This window comes from Suillus paluster (genome assembly GCF_016628075.1).
Source record: "Suillus paluster strain FC165 chromosome Unknown EDB91scaffold_5, whole genome shotgun sequence".
NCBI classification, from domain to species: Eukaryota; Fungi; Basidiomycota; class Agaricomycetes; order Boletales; family Suillaceae; genus Suillus; species Suillus paluster.
The window spans coordinates 228,730-247,727 of record NW_024537565.1 but is presented as its reverse complement, the minus strand read 5'-3'; the positions used below and the strand labels follow the sequence as shown (position 1 = coordinate 247,727).

The 18,998-nt window shown below is 46.1% G+C and overlaps 3 protein-coding genes across 3 annotated transcripts; 2 read left to right on the top strand and 1 right to left on the bottom strand.

The window, feature by feature from the left end:
• Positions 1-2,075: 2,075 nt before the first annotated feature.
• On the top strand, positions 2,076-2,267 carry EDB91DRAFT_1001698 (uncharacterized protein; the record flags this gene model as incomplete). The annotated part of the gene is made up of 1 exon (XM_041312244.1): positions 2,076-2,267. A coding segment is annotated over one exon (192 nt), but the record flags the coding sequence as incomplete, so codon positions are not given.
• Positions 2,268-6,146: 3,879 nt separating this feature from the next.
• EDB91DRAFT_1078122 (uncharacterized protein) lies at positions 6,147-6,778 on the top strand (the record flags this gene model as incomplete). Its single annotated transcript, XM_041314986.1, has 2 exons — positions 6,147-6,220; positions 6,304-6,778. 2 exons carry the CDS (start codon positions 6,147-6,149, stop codon positions 6,776-6,778), a joined length of 549 nt encoding a protein of 182 aa, XP_041182017.1.
• A 6,899-nt stretch (positions 6,779-13,677) lies between these two features.
• Positions 13,678-15,237, bottom strand: EDB91DRAFT_1078121 (uncharacterized protein; the record flags this gene model as incomplete). Its single annotated transcript, XM_041314985.1, has 8 exons — positions 13,678-13,772; positions 13,864-13,963; positions 14,079-14,201; positions 14,252-14,311; positions 14,361-14,505; positions 14,762-14,804; positions 14,984-15,043; positions 15,090-15,237. 8 exons carry the CDS (start codon positions 15,235-15,237, stop codon positions 13,678-13,680), a joined length of 774 nt encoding a protein of 257 aa, XP_041182016.1.
• Positions 15,238-18,998: the final 3,761 nt, after the last annotated feature.

The window sequence follows — 18,998 nt, the reverse complement described above, 5'->3', positions numbered from 1 at the left end:
CCAGGTTCGACCTCAATGCATGGGTGAAAAAGTCCAAGGAAGGCTGACATAGTATCGCCTGTAGAAGATGGGTTCAAAATGATTGGAGGTGGTTGGATGCAGACGTCAGTCACAGATCAGCGTCCTGAGATCTTTGAAAACAGCGAGGTGAGGAAGCGGCTGCACACCTAGCTCGTGCAGAAGTTCAGAACACCAGCATAAAATCTAATCATATTAAATATCGAGCATTGAGCTAGTGTCAAAGAGAACAAGCACATCTAGTATTCGTCAGATGAGTCTGATTTTGACGAGCGCTGAACCACTGGCACATAGCCCATGTGACGATCAGTTCAGGAGCGATTAGTGCCGCTATCATGATGCCAAGTCACCACCATAGGATGCGCAATGTACTCCAACAAGGTAAAGGATCATGCACAGAAGTAAGTGCATTATTGGATGTCACTTTGGGGTGGGGATATTGCGCTTTGTATATCTCGCTCACTACTATGTGTATTTTATCTGCTGGTGAGCGTCATCTCAAGGCAGTATAATGAGACCCTGAGCAGAGATTACGAAGAACATAAACCCATGTTGAGCATGAATCTGGCGCCGTACTGCTTGTGAGACGCCTTGCCCGACAGCATTTGCATTGTGCTCAGAGCTTGGTGACAACTTGAATGACAGTGCATCTGAAGGTCATTTCATTCCCATCCACAGGCCAAAATGTCTAGATTGATCTCGGCTTACCATGATATGAGACATCTCACGTCGATAGCCTGACAAAGAAGCCGAGCACCAAAGTATCTCCGTGCCATGCCAGGGTTCAGCTCCTGTTCAAAAATGGATCATGAACACGCTGAAGCCGATTGCAACACATACCTGTGATGGAAGCAGAAGACAAGTGCAATCAAGCGCCCAGAATCGTTCTGCGGTAGTTGAAGCATAGCCTCCTCGTTGCCGGCGAGAAGGTTCTTGATCAGGGCATTGCAGGCACTGCGATCATGATCATAGCATTGAGCAAGAGACAACTTGCAATTGGAAACAAAGGTTTGATTGAAATATGAAACACTATTAAAGCGCAAAATAATGTACATACTGTGAAACCATACAGTATCAATGCATCGACATGAGACAAGGGTCCCATTGTGCACATATGGGTAGACTATACAAGTCCGATCATGCCATGCGAGTGGCGTTGTGACAGTCCTTATTCCAGACAGACAGTCTCTCAAGCACAGACTTGGTGAGTCCGCAGAAATGAACATCATAAGTACTGAAATGCAGATTAAAAGATGTGTGAAACCTACCCAAAAATTCTGAGGTTCGAATCCGTTCGAACCTATTCACCGTCAGCCGAACCCAAACCTCTGGAGAGGTTCGGTTCTGAGTCTTGGCTGAACCTAGGACCGGACCATGAGTCCAGTTCAGAGAGGTTCAGGTTCGAACTGAAGTTCTGAACCGGACTGCGGCAGCACTAGTGTCTTGGTCTGCTCGATTGAAACCCACAGACACTGTTGATCTCACGCTTACACTTTGCCACAGATGCTTGGACTTCACCTAACCATTGTGCCTTTGTAGCATGGACCGTCCACCTCGAGTATGAGGGTAAAATGTTTTCATTTCTGCTCGACATCATTGAAGTTGCCGAGGTATGTCGCAGGCCATATCAAATGCTCCACCAATCTTTACATGATATATCTTAGTCGCATACTGGTGCTGCGATGGCAAAATTCTTTCAAGCAATGCTTGAACACTTTGGGCTAACAAAGAGAGTAAGCTGATTCTGAATATTGCAGAAATCATGCTAACTTGAAGATCATAGATTCTTGCAGTTAATGCTGATAATGCAACCACGAATGATACTCAAACAACAAAGCTCGCGAGCCTCAATAGCTCATTTGAGTCTGTCAACCGTGTTCAATGTTTTAACCATACTCTCCAGCTTTCTGCAAAAGCTTTGCTGAAGCCATTCAACTCCGAGTCATTGTCAGCATCTGAAGCCGATGATGATGTGGATGGCATTAGACTATCTCTCTGTCCCAGGTATGCCACCCTCAAATCCTTTTTCAATCAATCAGTGCTTATTATCTCGCTCAGCAACATCAACTGTGGTTGAATGTGTCTTCTCGCAGGGTTGGCAGCTCCTTCATTTTACTCGCAACCAACTCGCACCATCAACAATTCGTGCTTTTCTCTGCCTTGGAGCCTGGGGCAGAAGTGATCTTCTAGCGATGGAGGACCTTCTAGCCTCTGTAAAGAGTCAAAAACAGAAGCAAAATGAAGTTGAAGCTGAGGAGGATGACAACAACAACGAAAAGTAGTAATATCTATTCAGTTGTTGTTAATACACTCTTCTTGGTAATGCACCCATGGTGTTTTTCATCTAACCGCTGTGGGGAACGTCCCCACTGTAGGCCCATATCCTGTATAATTCCCATGCCTTACCACCATCTTCCTGTGCGTTCCGCTACCAGTCCGCTACCCATCCGCATCTTACCTGACCTGTCCGCTACACGGAACCAAGCGGAACCAAGCGGAACCCAGCGGAACAATTGCATACCATGCGCATCATATCCCTTTAGCCTTCAGAATGTCCTCCTCCGTCCTGTCCCTGTCCTTCCATCCTCACTGGTGAGTACTAGCTATGTTCCCCGTGTTACTAACATGTTCCCATCTCATTTCATATGTGTTACAATACTTATACAGATCCTTCTGCTACTCGGGACCGGTTCCTTATCTCACAGCCTCACCCGGTTGTAGCATAGTGCATTTTGGAACCCCTTCCTATATAGGTAGCAATAGATGGGATCTTAGTTTTTTACCTTCTGATAGACTCGACTCCACTTCCACTTACAGAGTACTTCCCAGTACTCCACTCACTGTCTAAAATATCTTCCCGAATCTATTCCTGATCTCATTGCAATGTTCCTGCCTCTGTGAGTTCCACTCGAAACACCCGACATCAGATCTGACGACTTGGAGCAAGTACCAGACACAAGCCTGGTCCGACTTTGCCCAATCATCCTCCTGCAGGCTCGTAGTTTCCTTTCCCTCCGTTTGTTCCCCGTTTGTTCTGTTTGTTCTGTTTGTTCCGCGTTAGTTCTGTTAGTTCCGCGTAGTTCCGCTCATTGTGTGTTAGTTCCGCTTGTTGTGCGCTGTGTTCTGCTTGTTGCATACCCTCCGCATCTTTGCGTTCCCAGTCCTAGTAAGGACCGGAACCCTTCAGGTCGCTAGACAGAGTCTAGTCTTTGCTTTCCTCGCACTTACTTGAGGACCCGCTACCCAGTAGCAATCCCCTCGGGACGAGTATTAGTCTCGCACCCTTGTTAGACATCTGAATCACCCCAGAGTCTATTTTCCTCACCCACACCGCGGTGTTGACGGGTCGGTGTGTACCCATACCCATGACGGGTACAGTGTTGGTGGGTACGGGTATGGTGTCAGCTTTCCGACCCACAGTATTACCTGTGCGGAACCCTAAGTGTCATTAGCTTGTTGGTGCTGCATGGTCCTGGACTACTGTTTTCAGGGTTCTTCGTATGATGATAGCCTGCTACTGCTTGTGGTAAGTAAATGATTCACAAATCAGTTGAAACCACTTGACCTGGATTTGCAATATATATGCACGGAGACTTGTACAGTGCATTGCATAAAAATGTTCAGTACTTGATCTGGACAATGTCTGTTTGTGTGTGTTTGTGCCTATGAAAAAACATTCAAATATTCTCAAAATGAGTTTAATGTGTGACTTGTCACTCTGTATCATGTTGGTACACCTCATGGAAGAACTGCAGGAGAGGGTTGTTGTTTGGTGTTTTCAGCAGCAGAAGACAGTTGCTGAGATAGCTCACCTTGCTGGGTGTAGTGAGTGCAATGTCTACAAAATTTTGAAGCTCCACTGAGATTTTGGACAGACTAGAAATCCATTTGCTTGCATCAGCAAATCACTTTGCTTCTGTGGGCTCTGTATAGCTCTGTACAGAAGGGACCAAGCTGTGGCCAGCCATTTTTTGGTGGTGGGAAAAAAAGTGTTTTGCTGATGTGACATTGTGGTAGGCCTTGTATTCTCAACCAGCAAGACCTTGCATTTATCACTTCTATTCTTTATGCCAACCCATCTCTCTTCCTTGATGAAATTCAAGAGTGGCTCCTTGAAGCATGGAATGTTGAAGCTTCCATTGCTACACTCTTGCGCACTCTTTGTTGAGTTGCAATCACACACAAACATACATTGAAGGCAGCAACTGTTTTTTCCCTTCTCTTTATCTCTCACTCAATGACTTCACAGGTACCAAAACTCACACCATTTTCAGGTTCTTGCAGTGCAGATGTAGTTGATAATTGTGCTATTCACCACAATGAAGATGTGCAACAGATCATTAAAGGTCTCTGTGGTATGTGTCTCATAAAATGATCTTCACCATGATGAAAACTAACTACTGCTAGGAGCCAAACTCATATATCTACCCCCATACTCCCCTGATCTCAATCCAATTGAGCAGACATTTCACTCAGGTGAAATCATGGCTTCATTGCCATGAGGCTCAGGCCATTTCCATAGATGCTTGACCTTGGCTTATCCATCAGGCAGCTATGTCTGTGTTGTCTGAGGATGCAGCTGCCTGGGTATGAAATTGTGGTTATGAGTGACCTTAGATAGAGCTTGTCAGTATCATATAGGAAAATTATGCTAACACCAAAAGCAAGTAATGAATTAAGGAGTGTAGTTAAATGAATGTGATTGGAATTGGAGAAATTGCCTACTGCAGATGGAGTCTCTTCACCTGAAGATGGTCATCCCACTCCTTGGCGAACATCTGGAATTTCAACACTTGACCCTCAATAGCCTGTGTCATATCCCGTACCTCTGGATCCGGAATTCCGGATCTACTTCATTGAAGTCCATTCCTCCAGTCTTACTATTCTGCCCAGCGCTCCACCTTCATCTCTGCACTCACCCATAACTCCTTTTAGATTAACTATTGCTCCGGTTACCGGTTATGTCCTATTCCGCTATGCTTACTGATCCGTCCATTCTTATTTCATTTCCGACTTCACTGCTTTGATCCGTTATACTTAGTAATAGACTTTCCACATGCTTCATACATAGCCCTTACCTTTGCTGACTGATTTACCTACATGATACCTATAGTATATAAACCCCTGTAATACTCCAGAACTCCTCAGTTTGAATATCATCTTAGTTCTGCTCATTCCTGCAATCTCCGGACTTGAGTCTCACCTCTTGTCCACCTCCGAGTCTTAGGGGTTAAACCTCAGGACTACTTCTCCGGCTCTACCTTAGGGTAGTCTAACCTCTGTTCAGTTGCTACTTCAGACTTCCTGTAGTAGCCTTACTTCGTCCCCTGTATAAACCTTCCAGAGTTCTGCCGAACTCCACCGACACTAAGTCCTCTGGAACTCCCCAGGACTTCCATCGGACTTCCCCTCTGTCCCCCGGAAATTAAAGGGCACGTACTCGGGTAAGGGGCACAGCACATGAGCTGAAGCCGAAGCCCTTTGAGTAACCTCTCCCTTGAGCACGACCTTAACAGTATATTTGAGCTCACACCTTACCGAGTATACTTACCCCTATTCCTATGGCTCCTACAACTGTTACGCGAAACCTCTCAGATGAGATCTGGCGGCGCTAAACCCTGCAAGGGGCGTTCGAAGCGTGGCCTTCGGCACTAGCCCAGCAAGGAGCTTGCCTGTGCTAAGTCTGAGTAAGGGTTGAGGCCCTTACTTGCAGTAGAGTCGATTGGAGTTTCTCTAGGATGCGATCCAAGAGACGGAATTCAACTCAAGAGTATTGTCTCAAGAGTAGATGGTTCTTTGTACAAAGGGAGTTCTCTTAGGCAAGAGAAGTTCAGACCCAACGACAAGAGAAGATGAGAACCGAGTAGATTCAAGTTAGAGAATCTATCTACTGTACAAATAGGATATATATATGTAGGGGTGATATACCTGGTGGAACGGTAAGGGTACAGGGTATGCAGAGGCAATACCGATGTAGTGGTAAGGGTCGAGGCTTGTGTGAGTCATAAGTATAAAATGGGTAAGAAGTACCGGTTGAGCGGTAGGGGCAAAGGGCATGGGGAATCCCCATCAATGAGAGAACCAAAACAAGGGAAAGGGCATAGGGTGTGGAAGAAGCCGTGGCTTCTATGATCAAGGGGGAGAAGCAAGAGCTTCTCGGTTTCAGAACAACGGAATCAAAAGAAGAGATGAAAATAGGATAGTCGTAACCATGGTTCAGGTCTAGACGAGTCCGAAGAATGAAATGACGTGTAATGCTCATGTTACTGTAACAACAACTTGTAGTAACCTCGCAGCAGCCGGACTATCTACAACCCAGCGCGACCCCGCACCAGTAGTAAACACATTCACCAGTTTCTCTCAGCACCGTGCTAGCTTGCACGGAACAGCTCAAAGCATATCCCAACTCACCAATTGTAAACATCCGGAAACCCTGACACGAACCCCTGCTGGAGGTCCTCCGGATGACGAAGATTCCAGTAGAGATGGTGATGATGATGGAACTCCTGGCAGGAACCCACCAGATGACTTCGGAGGTGATCCAGATAATGAACCGGATAATGATCCAGATAATGGTCCGGACAATAATGATGACAATGCTCCGGACAACAACAACAACGGCCTTAACCCACAAGACCGCGTGTTCCATCAGGAAAAACTGTATCTCTATATAGAGGACCATCCTCTATATAGCCCCTATAGCACACCACAGCTCTATACAGTCTATCGCAAGCTATCACAGTGCTATAGACCAGTATAGACATCATGAAAGTCTATATTACCATAAAGTTTGGTAAGTGTATTTAGAAGTAAAACATTTCAACAACTATAGACCCCAGTAGACTGTGGGAACTTTTTTCGATGAAAACCAAAGTTGTAGTCCTTGTCAAGGGAAGTCTATCCATAGTCTAATGACTTCAATAGGTTAAGATCCTAGTGAGTTACAAGGAAAATACTCGAAATCGAAGGGTTCAAGAAAGCAACTTGACCGTGGGAACCTTTTTCGATTAAATCAAAGTTGTAGTCCTTGTCAAGGGAAGTCTATCCATAGTCTAATGACTTCAATAGGTCAAGATCTTAGTGAGTTATAAGGAAAATACTTGGAATTGAAGGGTTCAAAAGTGTTAAGGTACACCTTATTTATGTAAGCAAAAATGCGAAAATTCACCTTATGTGTATTCAAAATCCTAATGCTAACAGTCAATTTCATTGTCTTTTTCTTACTGTCATAATCCTAGTCCTAATAAGCAAAAACTCGAAAATTCACCAAGTCTTGTGTTGTGGCTTTGTTTGGCACTGCTTATGTAAGCAAAAATGCGGTCAACCAACAAGTCTTTTCCCATTCTTTCCTTCCCCCCCACTGCCCCCTCATTAGATTATCTTCCATATTTCTCTTACAATTTTCGAGTTTTTGCCTCTCTTCTCTTCTTCTTGCTTCTCTATCCTTCTCTTGGTGTTGATGTTGTTGGTGCTGGTACTGGTGCTGGTGCTTTGAACTCTGGTAAGTCTCCCTCCATAATTTTCGCATTTTTGACTATTTGACTAATCTTTTTTCTAACCCTCTCCTTCTAGCTCTCTTCCCTCCTGCTCCTCCTCCCCCCAACTATTTTCGCATTTTTGACCATTTGGCAAGTCTTTTCTCTGACTCTCACTTCCTCCTGTCTAATCCTCTCCTTCCAGCTCCCTTCCCTCCTCTTCCCTCAAGAATTTTCGCAATTTTCACTATTTGGTAAGTTCTTTCCTCTCTGATTCTTCCTTCTAGTTCTCTTGCCTCTTCCTCCTGTAATTTTCGCATTTTTGCCTGTTTTGTAGTTATTAGTTTACATGTATTGTAGCAGTTGAAATATAATTTGGAATTTTCGCTTTTTTTAATTTTTAATTTTGAGAACACTATCATGGCAACAAACAGCTATTAAGAGAAATTTTTGCTTTGTGTTTTGAGCTATAAGAGCTACAATAGCTACAATAGTTGTGGTATGTTCCACCCAGCTATAGCAACTTTAATAGAGCTATATAGCACTATACACTGGTGTAGTAAGCCTGCACAATTGGGCACTTGGCTATATGAGCTATAGGGCTATGGAGTCTGTATAGCAGTCTATAGTGCTATGGGTGGCTATATAGCCTTACCACATTTTCCTGATGTCCTCCGACTATCGGAAGCCATCAATAACCTAGCCCGCAATAGCCGTCGCACAACGCCCTCCGAAGATTCCAGAATCAAAGTCCAGGAGCCAGATACCTTCGATGGTACCGAGCCCCAAAAACTCCATGCATTCTTTGTACAGTGCGAGCTCAATTTCCAGAGCAAACCCCAGTCCTTCCGCTCCGACCGAGCCAAGGTAAACTTTGCCCAGTCATACCTCAAAGGCATGGCCCTTGAATTCTTTGAACCGGACCTCCTGTCCGACGAACTCCATGACCGTCCAGACTGGATGGAAGATTATTCCGAGTTCATGTTGGAACTCCAGACCAATTTCGGTCCTCATGACCCGGCCGGCGATGTGGAAGTGCAGCTTGAGCAGCTGCATATGCACAAAGATCAGTGGATCAACAAATATGTTGTAGAATTCCAACGACTCGCTTCGCAAGTCCGTGGGTGGGGCGATGGAGCCTTACGCCATCAGTTCTACAACAGACTTCCAGCCCACATCAAAGATGAAATCAGTCGCCTGGGGAAACCTACCACCCTTGCGGAATTCAAAACCCTCACCCAAACCATCGATGCACGCTACTGGGAACGCAAGGGAGAAGTCTCCCATGAGACCAAGACCTCCACTCCTACTCCGCCTGTTAAGCAGTCCACTCCGGACTGTAGCAGCTCATCTGGATCCGGGAACGATACAAAGTTCCCTAAAGCATCCACCTCTGCCCCATCCTCCAAAGCTCCGGATCTCACTTTGAAGCTCGGAAAGGACGGAAAGCTTACTTCGGAAGAACGGCAAAGGCGCCTGGACAACAAGCTCTGCTTGTTCTGTGGTGGCCCCGGTCATACGGCTAGGGACTGCTCGAAGTCGACCTCACGCACCGCTAAAGGCCGCGCAACCATGGTCGCCCCGGAAGCTAATCCAGAGGCCTCGGAAGAGGCAAAAAATTAGTCCACGACCCTCCTGACTCCAGTGCAGGATGAGGGTTGCATTGACTCAACCCGCACACCTGGAGTTACGTCTCAATGCTGTCGCCCTTTCCGATTCAACTTCTCTTTGTCCATATGTATCTCTTCCTACGTATTCCGATATCTCCGATTTTCCTGCTCTCGTAGATTGTGGCTCTTCTCATTGTTTTATAGAAACTAACTTTGTCCATAAATACAGTCTCCCTACCTATGCAATTCCTCTGCTTCCGCTCCACCTGTTTGATGGTACTTGTAATACTACTATTACCAAAGCTATAGATTTACCCATCTGTTTCTCCTCCGGCATAGTTACCTCCAAAATGTTTTACGTTACTCCTTTGGATTCATCTTGTCTTATCGTTCTAGGATATAGCTGGCTCTCCTAACACAATCCATTGATTGACTGGGTAACGGGCAGCATTGAATTCTGAGCAATACCTCATGGAATGCCATCGACCCCTCTGACCCCATCTCTGCCTCCTCCGGTGGAAGTACCCCCTCCGACTATGCCAAGTCCCTCTGCTGATAACGCTGGCCCCCACATATCTCTAGTTAATGCTGTCGCCTTCTGCCGGGCCTGCAAACTAGAGGGGTCAACCCAGTTCAGCATTTACCTTCGTCCCTCCGGTGTCAACCTCCGCTCCGCTGCACTCTCCACTGATCCCCCAGATCTCTCTGGTGTCCCTTCAGATTATCATGAATTTGCAGATGTGTTCGACAAAGGCAAAGCAAGTCAACTTCCTCCACACTGGCCTTATGATCTAAAGATCGACTTGGAGGAAGGAGCTGCGCCGCCCCTCGGCACCATTTACTCCCTCTCCCCGGTAGAGCTTGAAGCTCTCCGGAAGTTCCTTGACGAAAATATCGCAGCTGGCCTGCTCCATTCTTCCTCCTCTCCACATGGAGCCCCCGTCCTGTTTGTCAAAAAGAAGGATGGCTCTCTACGTCTCTGTGTGGACTTCCAAGGGCTCAACCAGATTACCAAGAAAGACCACTATCCCCTGCCCCTCATTGCCGACCTCTTAGACTCTCTGAGCCGCGCGAAAGTTTATACCAAGATCGATCTCCGGTCTGCTTATCACCTTGTCTGGGTAGCAGACGAAGATGAGTGGAAAACTGCGTTCCGCATGCGCTACGGCTCCTATGAATGGTTGGTCATGCCCGAAGGACTTACCAATGCTCTGATGGCTTTCCAGCGTTTTGTCAACAGCATCTTTGCTGACATGCTTGACATTTGTGTTATTGTGTATCTGGACGACATCCTCATCTATTCCCAAGACCTCGCCTCCCACAAACTACATGTCCATGAACTTCTCCGACAACTCTGAAAACATTGCCTTTATGCCAAACCGGAAAAATGTGAATTCCACTCGAGTTCCATAGAATACCTTGGCTACCTGCTATCTCCGGACGGCCTTACCATGTCACCCACCAAGATCCAAGCCATTTGTGACTGGCCGGAACCCCGGAAAGTCAAGGACATTCAATTGTTTCTTGGATTCGCCAATTTCTACCGTCACTTCATTTTCAACTACTTGGATATCGTAGTCCCTCTCACCTGCCTCACTCACAAAGACACTCCATGGAATTTCTCCAACAAGTGCCGGCAGTCCTTCCAGACACTCAAGGAGGCATTCACCACAGCTCCGGTGTTGACGCACTGGATGCCGGACATTCCCATCATTGTGGAAACGGATGCCTCTGACTATGCCATCGCCGGAATCCTTTCCATTATTTGTCCGGACTCGGAACTTCGTCCAGTAGCTTTCTACTCCAGAACGCTCACAGCTCCGGAGCTCAACTACGATACCCACAACAAGGAACTCCTGGCCATCTACGAAGCCTTCCGAACCTGGCGGCATTACCTAGAAGGCTCCTCCCAACCCATTGACGTAGTCACAGACCACAAAAACCTCAAATACTTTGCCACTACCAAACTCCTCTCACGCCATCAGGCGCGATGGTCGGAATTCCTCCATCATTTCAACCTCATCATCCGCTTCTGTCCTGGAAAGCTCAGAGCTAAACCGGACTCCCTTACTAGATGCTGGGACATCTATCCCAAAGAGGGGGATAAGGACTACGCTCGAGTTAACCCTCATAACCTCCAACTGGTATTTACCACGGAACAGCTCGCTTCGTCCCTACGAGCATCAACTCTAGCTACTCCAGTACTACGAGCAGCTGTAGTAATGGATATTGAAAGCCTCCAAAAAGACATTTTAGCCGCTCTTCCTACTGATCCCATCACCTCCAATCATCTCCCGGAACCTTCAGACCTAAGATGGACAGTAGATGACGACGGACTCCTCCGTTGCAACAACCACATATATGTCCCGCAAGCCAATGATCTCCGCCTCCGCATCCTCCAGAATACTCACAACCATCCCCTATCCGGACACTTCGGTCAAAACCGGACGTTGGAACTTATCCGGCACGAATATACCTGGCCTGGAATACGCACCTATGTCAAGGATTATGTTAAGTCCTGCACTACCTGCGCCCGAGCCAAAGTTCCGAGACATAAGCCCTACGGATTGCTCAAACAACTCCCCATTCCTGGAAGGCCATGGAACTCTATCTCCATGGACTTCATAGAACAACTCCCAATCTCCTCCGGCTTCACGGCAATCCTCATCATCATAGATCATCTGTCCAAGCAGGCAATATTCATTCCGACACACGACACCATCACTTCCCTGGACCTCACCCAACTTTTCCTTCTCCACATCTTCTCCAAACATGGAGTTCCATCTCACGTCACTTCCAACCGAGGTACCGAATTCATATCCCACTTCTTCCGGTCTCTTGGAAAAGCATTAGACATGATACTCCACTTCACCTCTGGTTACCATCCGGAAGGTGACGGCCAGACCGAACGCGCCAACCAGACCCTAGAACAATATCTCCGAATCTACTGCAATTATCAACAGGATAACTGGTCCGAACTCCATCCTTTGGCAGAGTTCGCGTACAACAACACTCCGAGCGCTACCACCGGAGTATCACCGTTTTTTGCCAATAAGGGATGGCATCCCAACATATCCGTATACCCAGAACAAGACCTATCTTCCACCCATGCCCGGGATTTTGCCGTAGACCTAGACGACCTCCACCAATTCCTCCGGGAAGAGATGTCCCACGCCCAAGAACATTACCAGGGCCCCGCTGATGCCAGACGGAAGTCTGCTCCAGACTTCAAGGTTGGGGACCAAGTGTTCGTTAAAGCAAAATATTTCCGTTCCACCCGGCCTTTCAAGAAGCTATCGGAAAAGAACCTAGGACCCTTTGACATCATTTCCCGTCCCGGTACCCATTCCTTCACCATCCGCCTTCCAGACTCCATGCAATCCATACATCCTGTATTCCACATCTCGCAGTTGGAACCCGCAACTCTGAACACCATCCCTAATCGTATCCAGCCACCCTCACCCGCAGTTGAAGTTGACGGAGAACCAGAGTATGAGATCTCTGAGATCCTGGACTCCAAACTCGACCGCCGACGGCGACATTGCCAACTCCTGTACCTGGTTCGTTGGACTGGTTACGAAGGTACGGATGAAGAAACATCCTGGCTCCTCGCCACAGAACTCGGAAATGCTTCGGAACTCGTCTCGGGTTTCCATGCTGCCTACCCAAGCAAGCCCAGTCCCCTCGCCGAGTTATGAGTCATTTAAGCCTTGAGGGCTCGGCCCTAAGGGGGGGATACTGTCATATCCCATACCTCCAGATCCAGAATTCCGGATCTACTTCATTGAAGTCTGTTCATCCATCTTACTATTCTGCCTGGCACTCCACCTTCATCTCTGCACTCACCCCTAACTCCTTTTAGATTAACTATTGCTCCAGTTACCGGTTATGTCCTATTCCACTATGCTTACTGATCTGTCCATTCTTACTTCATTTCCGACTTCACTGCTTTGATCTGTTATACTTAGTAATAGACTTTCCACATGCTTCATACATAGCCCTTACCTTTGCTGACTGATTTACCTACATGATACCTACAGTATATAAACCCCTGTAATACTCCAGAACTCCTCAGTTTGAATATCATCTTAGTTCTGCTCATTCCTGCAATCTCCGGACTTGAGTCTCACCTCTTGTCCACCTCCAAGTCTTAGGGGTTAAACCTTAGGACTACTTCTCTGGCTCTACCTTAGGGTAGTCTAACCTCTGTTCAGTTTCTACTCCAGACTTCCATAGTAGCCTTACTTTGTCCCCTGTATAAACCTTCCGGAGTTCTGCCGAACTCCACCAACACTAAGTCCTCTGGAACTCCCTGGACTTCCGTCGGACTTCCCCTCTGTCCCCCGGAAATTAAAGGGCACGTACTCGGGTAAGGGGCGCAGCGCACGAGCTGAAGCCAAAGCCCTTTGAGTAACCTCTCCCTTGAGCACGACCTTAACAGCCTGCGTCACATCAGAGAGATGGGAAACTGATACTTTGCTGATAATGTCAGGGCTTAAATCAAGGTCAAACAGAATATCTCCAGCATGAAATAGATCAATGCCTTTAGCCTTGAGGAAGTCACCAAGACATGCCTATATCTCTGTACCAGCAGTGGGAATTGGTGAGAGTGGAGGGGAAGCTTCATGACAAGAGCAAACTGGGGTGGCATTAAGGATGGCCTTGGGAGCTTTTGGTGGTGTGAGTCAGTCTGTAATGAGTGGGATTATGGCTGCAAGAAGCATCATGAGAGTTGGTTGAGCTGGGTGATGAATATGGACCTGTATGGCCATGTGGCTTGATAGCATTGAGCTGGCCATCATGTAGGACATCAAAGTCAACTGTGTTTGGTGGCTTGTGCTTTGTGGCATCAGCAGTGGCCTAAATGTGATATCAGCAGTAGGAAACTCATGAAGGGAATAATACTCGCAATGGCAGCAGCCCATAACTTCAATTTACGACTATTGAGTCCCAGATGTTTGCCTGTCAAACCAACATAACAGTTGCCAGGTTCACCATGTTTGCTGAGATGTTTCTTGCATGACCACTTCTGCTTCAGTTGCATAATAATGGTACCATGAATCTGAGACTCCTCTGAAAATGACTCAATGTGAGGGACCTAGGAAAGTTACAAATGAGTTCTATTTCAACAACCATAATTTGGACTACCTTGGTTCCATATGGCAGTTCCTCATCTTGATGAGTGATTGCCTCACTCTGTGGAAGAGCCTTTGTGAAAAAATTGTCAGAGGTACCCAGCTCACTTGCTGCAACATACCTGTTTTTGGATTCTGAACTCATTCATGGTATCAATTTCAAATTCTACATTTACAACACAGGTGTCCTTTTTCTTCAACAAAGCAGTGTGAGCAACATCAAAATTGTGGTCATTCTCAATAGTCAAAGCACCTGCCTTGCCACCACTGCAAAATGTTGTTGAATTCACAACACAGCTAATACAGTGAAATTTACCTTGATCCCATCCACCATAATCAAAACACAGGGCCAAAATGAACCCCAGGATTATACTGATCATTGAGATCATGGACATGAAAAAATGCTGTAATAAACTCAACACGAGACTTTGTCTTGATGCAGACATGATTAGACTTGATGGTCTTCATCTTCTTGGAGGACAACTTTCCATGAACATTACCTGAACCCCTCTTGACAACTGACATGAGCATTGTGGCTGATACCAGGTGCCCACTGGCAGTGCTATCTAATGAAGTGAAAATACAGTTAGTGAAGTGGATGATGTGAAGAAAAATACCCTACTGTGGGATACACCATTAGTCTGCTTGCCCAATAATGACAGACAGACTTGAGAAGCAGGTGGAGGTGCATGATGGTCATTTTTAAAAGCAGATCCACTATTGTCAGCTTGAAGATGAGTATTACAATAAACCTCCTCGATTTCAGTATGCGAATGGTAAAAATAAGGAGGGTTAACACCTCCATCTACATGACAATCAGCAATGAAGGCAATATTAACAATATATCTTACCAATCCAAGTGGGATTCCTAAGCCAAGCATCTGATGGGTGAGGGTCACAAGGCAATGGGGAATTTTCCTTGTTAGACAAGAAAACCCCATGGCATTGAGGAGTTGGCAACATCTCAGTCTGCAACTTTGCTGTCTCAGCACACTGCATTGTTTGAGAAGAGGGCAGATACAAATAAACAAGTGAGGATTGAGGGTGATTTTTTACAAAGATTACACTCACCTTTTATGCAAACAATGAGACTACAAGATCTGTTTGAGCCTATACTTTTAGAGATAAATTGGTTAGATTCATCTGGTCAGCTGGTCAAACATAAATCACACCCTCAACCATGGCAAGCCATTCTTTCATGGTCTCATTATTGGAAATCATGTCACACCACCACATCAGAAAGGCTGTGCTTGCCTGGGAAGAAGAGGACACAGAGTGCTTACAGCCAGGTGTTGAGCAGCTGAATAGGGTGAAGGCAGTGCGTGGTGCCATTGTGGAGCTTGGAGAAGGGCTCTGTGTCCTATCCTGGATTTGGTACTCTGTCAGTATGGCTGAAGATGGTGACTCTGGAATGCATGAAGGTACAGTTTTCAAAGGTTTTGGCAAGTGCAGTACTGATCAGTTTGTGAAGCTCTTCATGTGGAGTGGGCCAAGGGAAAAGTGCAGGGCAGTATGCTAGAGTGAAGAGCTCATGCTTATTAAGGAGGAGATGTAACAGGTCATTGAATACTGCCAATGGTGGGCCAGATAGTGGACTGAGAGGGCTACCATCAGGAGGGGGAAGGTTGATGACCAGCTTCTTGAAGGACTCCAATCCTATGCTGCAGAGCAAGCCTCCATTAAGCATCATTGTGCTGTGCAGCCGGTGTGGGGAATACCCCCACTGTGGGCATAAAACCCCGTCCTTTCCGCATCGTTTCACATCAGTTCCGCATATTCTGCACGTTCCACATTTCCTGCAGATCGTCCGATGGGTTCCGCATTCCCACACATCCTTCGGAACCCGCCTGCACTATCCGATATTCCCATGCATTGTCGGATGACCTTTGCATGTCCTGTCCCCATCCTTCCAGGTCCATTGGTATGCTGTATCTCTCTTCCCATTGCTTCTAACATTATCCGGATCACACTGACACATGCCCTTATGGCATGGACCCCTATTGCAGAGTATTGCGCCCATGTGCACTGCCTGCCTTCACTTCTGCTTCCTGAGAAGTTTACTACCTGTACCTCAGTGTTCCTTGAAAATAATCTTCCCTTTAAGTAGTGGTACTCAGGGCTTGGGTGTTTTTTATCAAATCCCATCTTTTACCTTCTGACTTTTCTCCCACTTTTCCTTCACCTTACTAGAGGACCAGTTTGACTTATGCCCACTATCAATCTAACCTTGTGATATACTTCCTTCAACTTGATCCGCAAGTCCCGACGAATCTGTACATTCCACATTGTATTCAGTTGAGTTCCACTTCATTCCATTCCATTCTGCTTGGGTTCTGCTTGTTCTGCTTGAGTTCTGCTTGTTCTGCATTTTGGGTTGTTTATGCAGAGACTAGCACTCCCCAGTAGCAATCCCCTTTAGGGTCGAACATGCTTGTTCTCAAGCGAGGCAGCAGGCAGCAAAGACCCAACTGTGTAGTAGATCAATTTCTCACTGCTGCACTTGTTGTACCCACACTGGAGGCAAAATGGGCACCAGTTAAATCACAGGCAGAGGCTGCCCTGTCACAGGTCAATTCCCAGCTATCTGCAATTCACACTGCATTCACAGGGTTATCTTCTATTGAGGTTGAAATTGATGACAACTATGACATGGAGTTTGGAGATGACAATAACAATTAATGAATGGCTAGATCTTGACCTTTTTGCTTGGAAATCATATCGCACACTATTTTTACATCTGTCTGTACATGAGATATACATGTTTGCTGCTTGAATGTTTTGGGTGATGCTGGAGGGAGGGTAGTATTTTTTTTCAAATGTTTTAGCATAGCCACAATGCCAATGATATGTTGTATTGCTTAAACAGGTGGGATAGAATATTTTACATAATGTGCAAACAAACAGGACTAGCCACAATGCCAATGATATGTTGTATTTAGGCAACTGCATGGGTATGGGTACTATTGGGCTATGGGTACAGGTCCAGTGTTGGTGTACCCGTACCCATACCCATGGTGCAGGTTTTGGTACCATGGGTGACCATTACCAAATTCAGTAATTGTTACAGGGACCCTCAGACCCCTATTGTCTCCACCAAATATCACCGTCACAACTGCATCACAACATGTGACAGATGACATCACTGGCATGTGACTAAACTGCAGAGCACAGCATGACAGCTCTAGACTGGACCTAGACCGGGATCAATAGAAGCCACGCGCTTCTCCCTTATCACCTCTACCAATACACCAGTAACAAATATCACTTATCGCCTTATCACTTATCATGACAGATAGCATTATCTGACTTGAACACCTACTGCTGTGCTGGTACCATACCCTGGACCCTTACCATTGGACCAGTGACTCTTATCTCTGAGTCCTTATGACTCACATAGACACTTACCTAGTTGGGATGCTTTCTGGCTACCCAAGCCTACCCTGGACTCATAGGACGATACCTATATATACCACAGTAGTTAGACCATGTATTCTCTAACTTGATCTTCACTTGTGATATACGACTCTAGTATCTGCTTTGATCCTTCAGTCAGTCATTCTGAATGAACAGCCTTCATTCAGTCTTCCACCATCTTGATGCTCCATGAAGTGGACACAGGATCGACCCTATCAAGTGCACTGTTGGAAAGCTGGGCTTTCCTGTAACAGTAATAGCCGTTATCCCAGGAAGCTGGAAAGTCGTTGTTCACTCATTCAAATCCATTGTTCATCTCAAGTTCAAGATTTGTATGTACCATGAGGCCTGTGCAAGTTGATGGAGATGTTTTGATTCATATCTTTGTACTACTTGTTTTTAATTTCTCACACTTGCCTGCACTTGTTTGGACTTGCTTGCACTTGTTTGGACTTGCCTGCACTTGTTTGTACTTGCCTGTACTCACTCATTTGAACTTGCCTATACTCATCTGCATTTGTCTGGGCTCGCCTGCACTCATCTTCAGTTGCCTGTACTCATTTGGACCCATCTGCATTTGTCTTGGCTCACCTGTACTTGTCTGCATTTGTCTGGGCTTGCCTGCACTCATTTTCACTTGCCTGTACTCATTTGGACCCATCTGCATTTATCTTGGCTCACCTGTACTCATCTGCATTTGTCTAGGCTCGCCTGCACTCATTTTCACTTGCCTGTACTCATTTGGACCCATCTGCATTTGTCTTGGCTCACCTGTACTCGTTTGCACACGTCTGGGCTCACCTGCACTTGTTTTCACTTGCCTGGACTTGTCTGCATTCATCTGGGCTTGCCTGCACTTGCTTGAACATGTCTGGGCTTGCCTGTGCTCATCTGCAGGTGTCTGCACTTGTCTAGGTATGATTACAATGATAACTGGTGCACACAGCTCATCTTCATTGTAGATCTGGTCTCATGCAATGTGAGGCAGTGGGATGCTATTGAGTTGTAGAATACATTGGTCAATTTTTTACTTGTACTGTACTACATCTATGCAAGACCCGTGGGTATACCCTCGACAGGTAGTACCCTGGGTGTCCATATTGTAAGGCTGAGTGTGAGTTCGGTAGGGAATTGTGATTGGAACGAGATAGAAATGCGACAAGTTAGTAGGTAACATGAAGAGGGATTGGTCTTGGACTAGAGATGAGGACTTTCGAGAGACTTTTCAGTCTTACTTGGAGCGGGAATCTCACTGTAAGATTTTGCTATAGTATGAGTGTACATTTGTATCATATATACGTTTTCAAATACTTGTTTAAACCGGATCGAGTGTGAAAATACTTGAT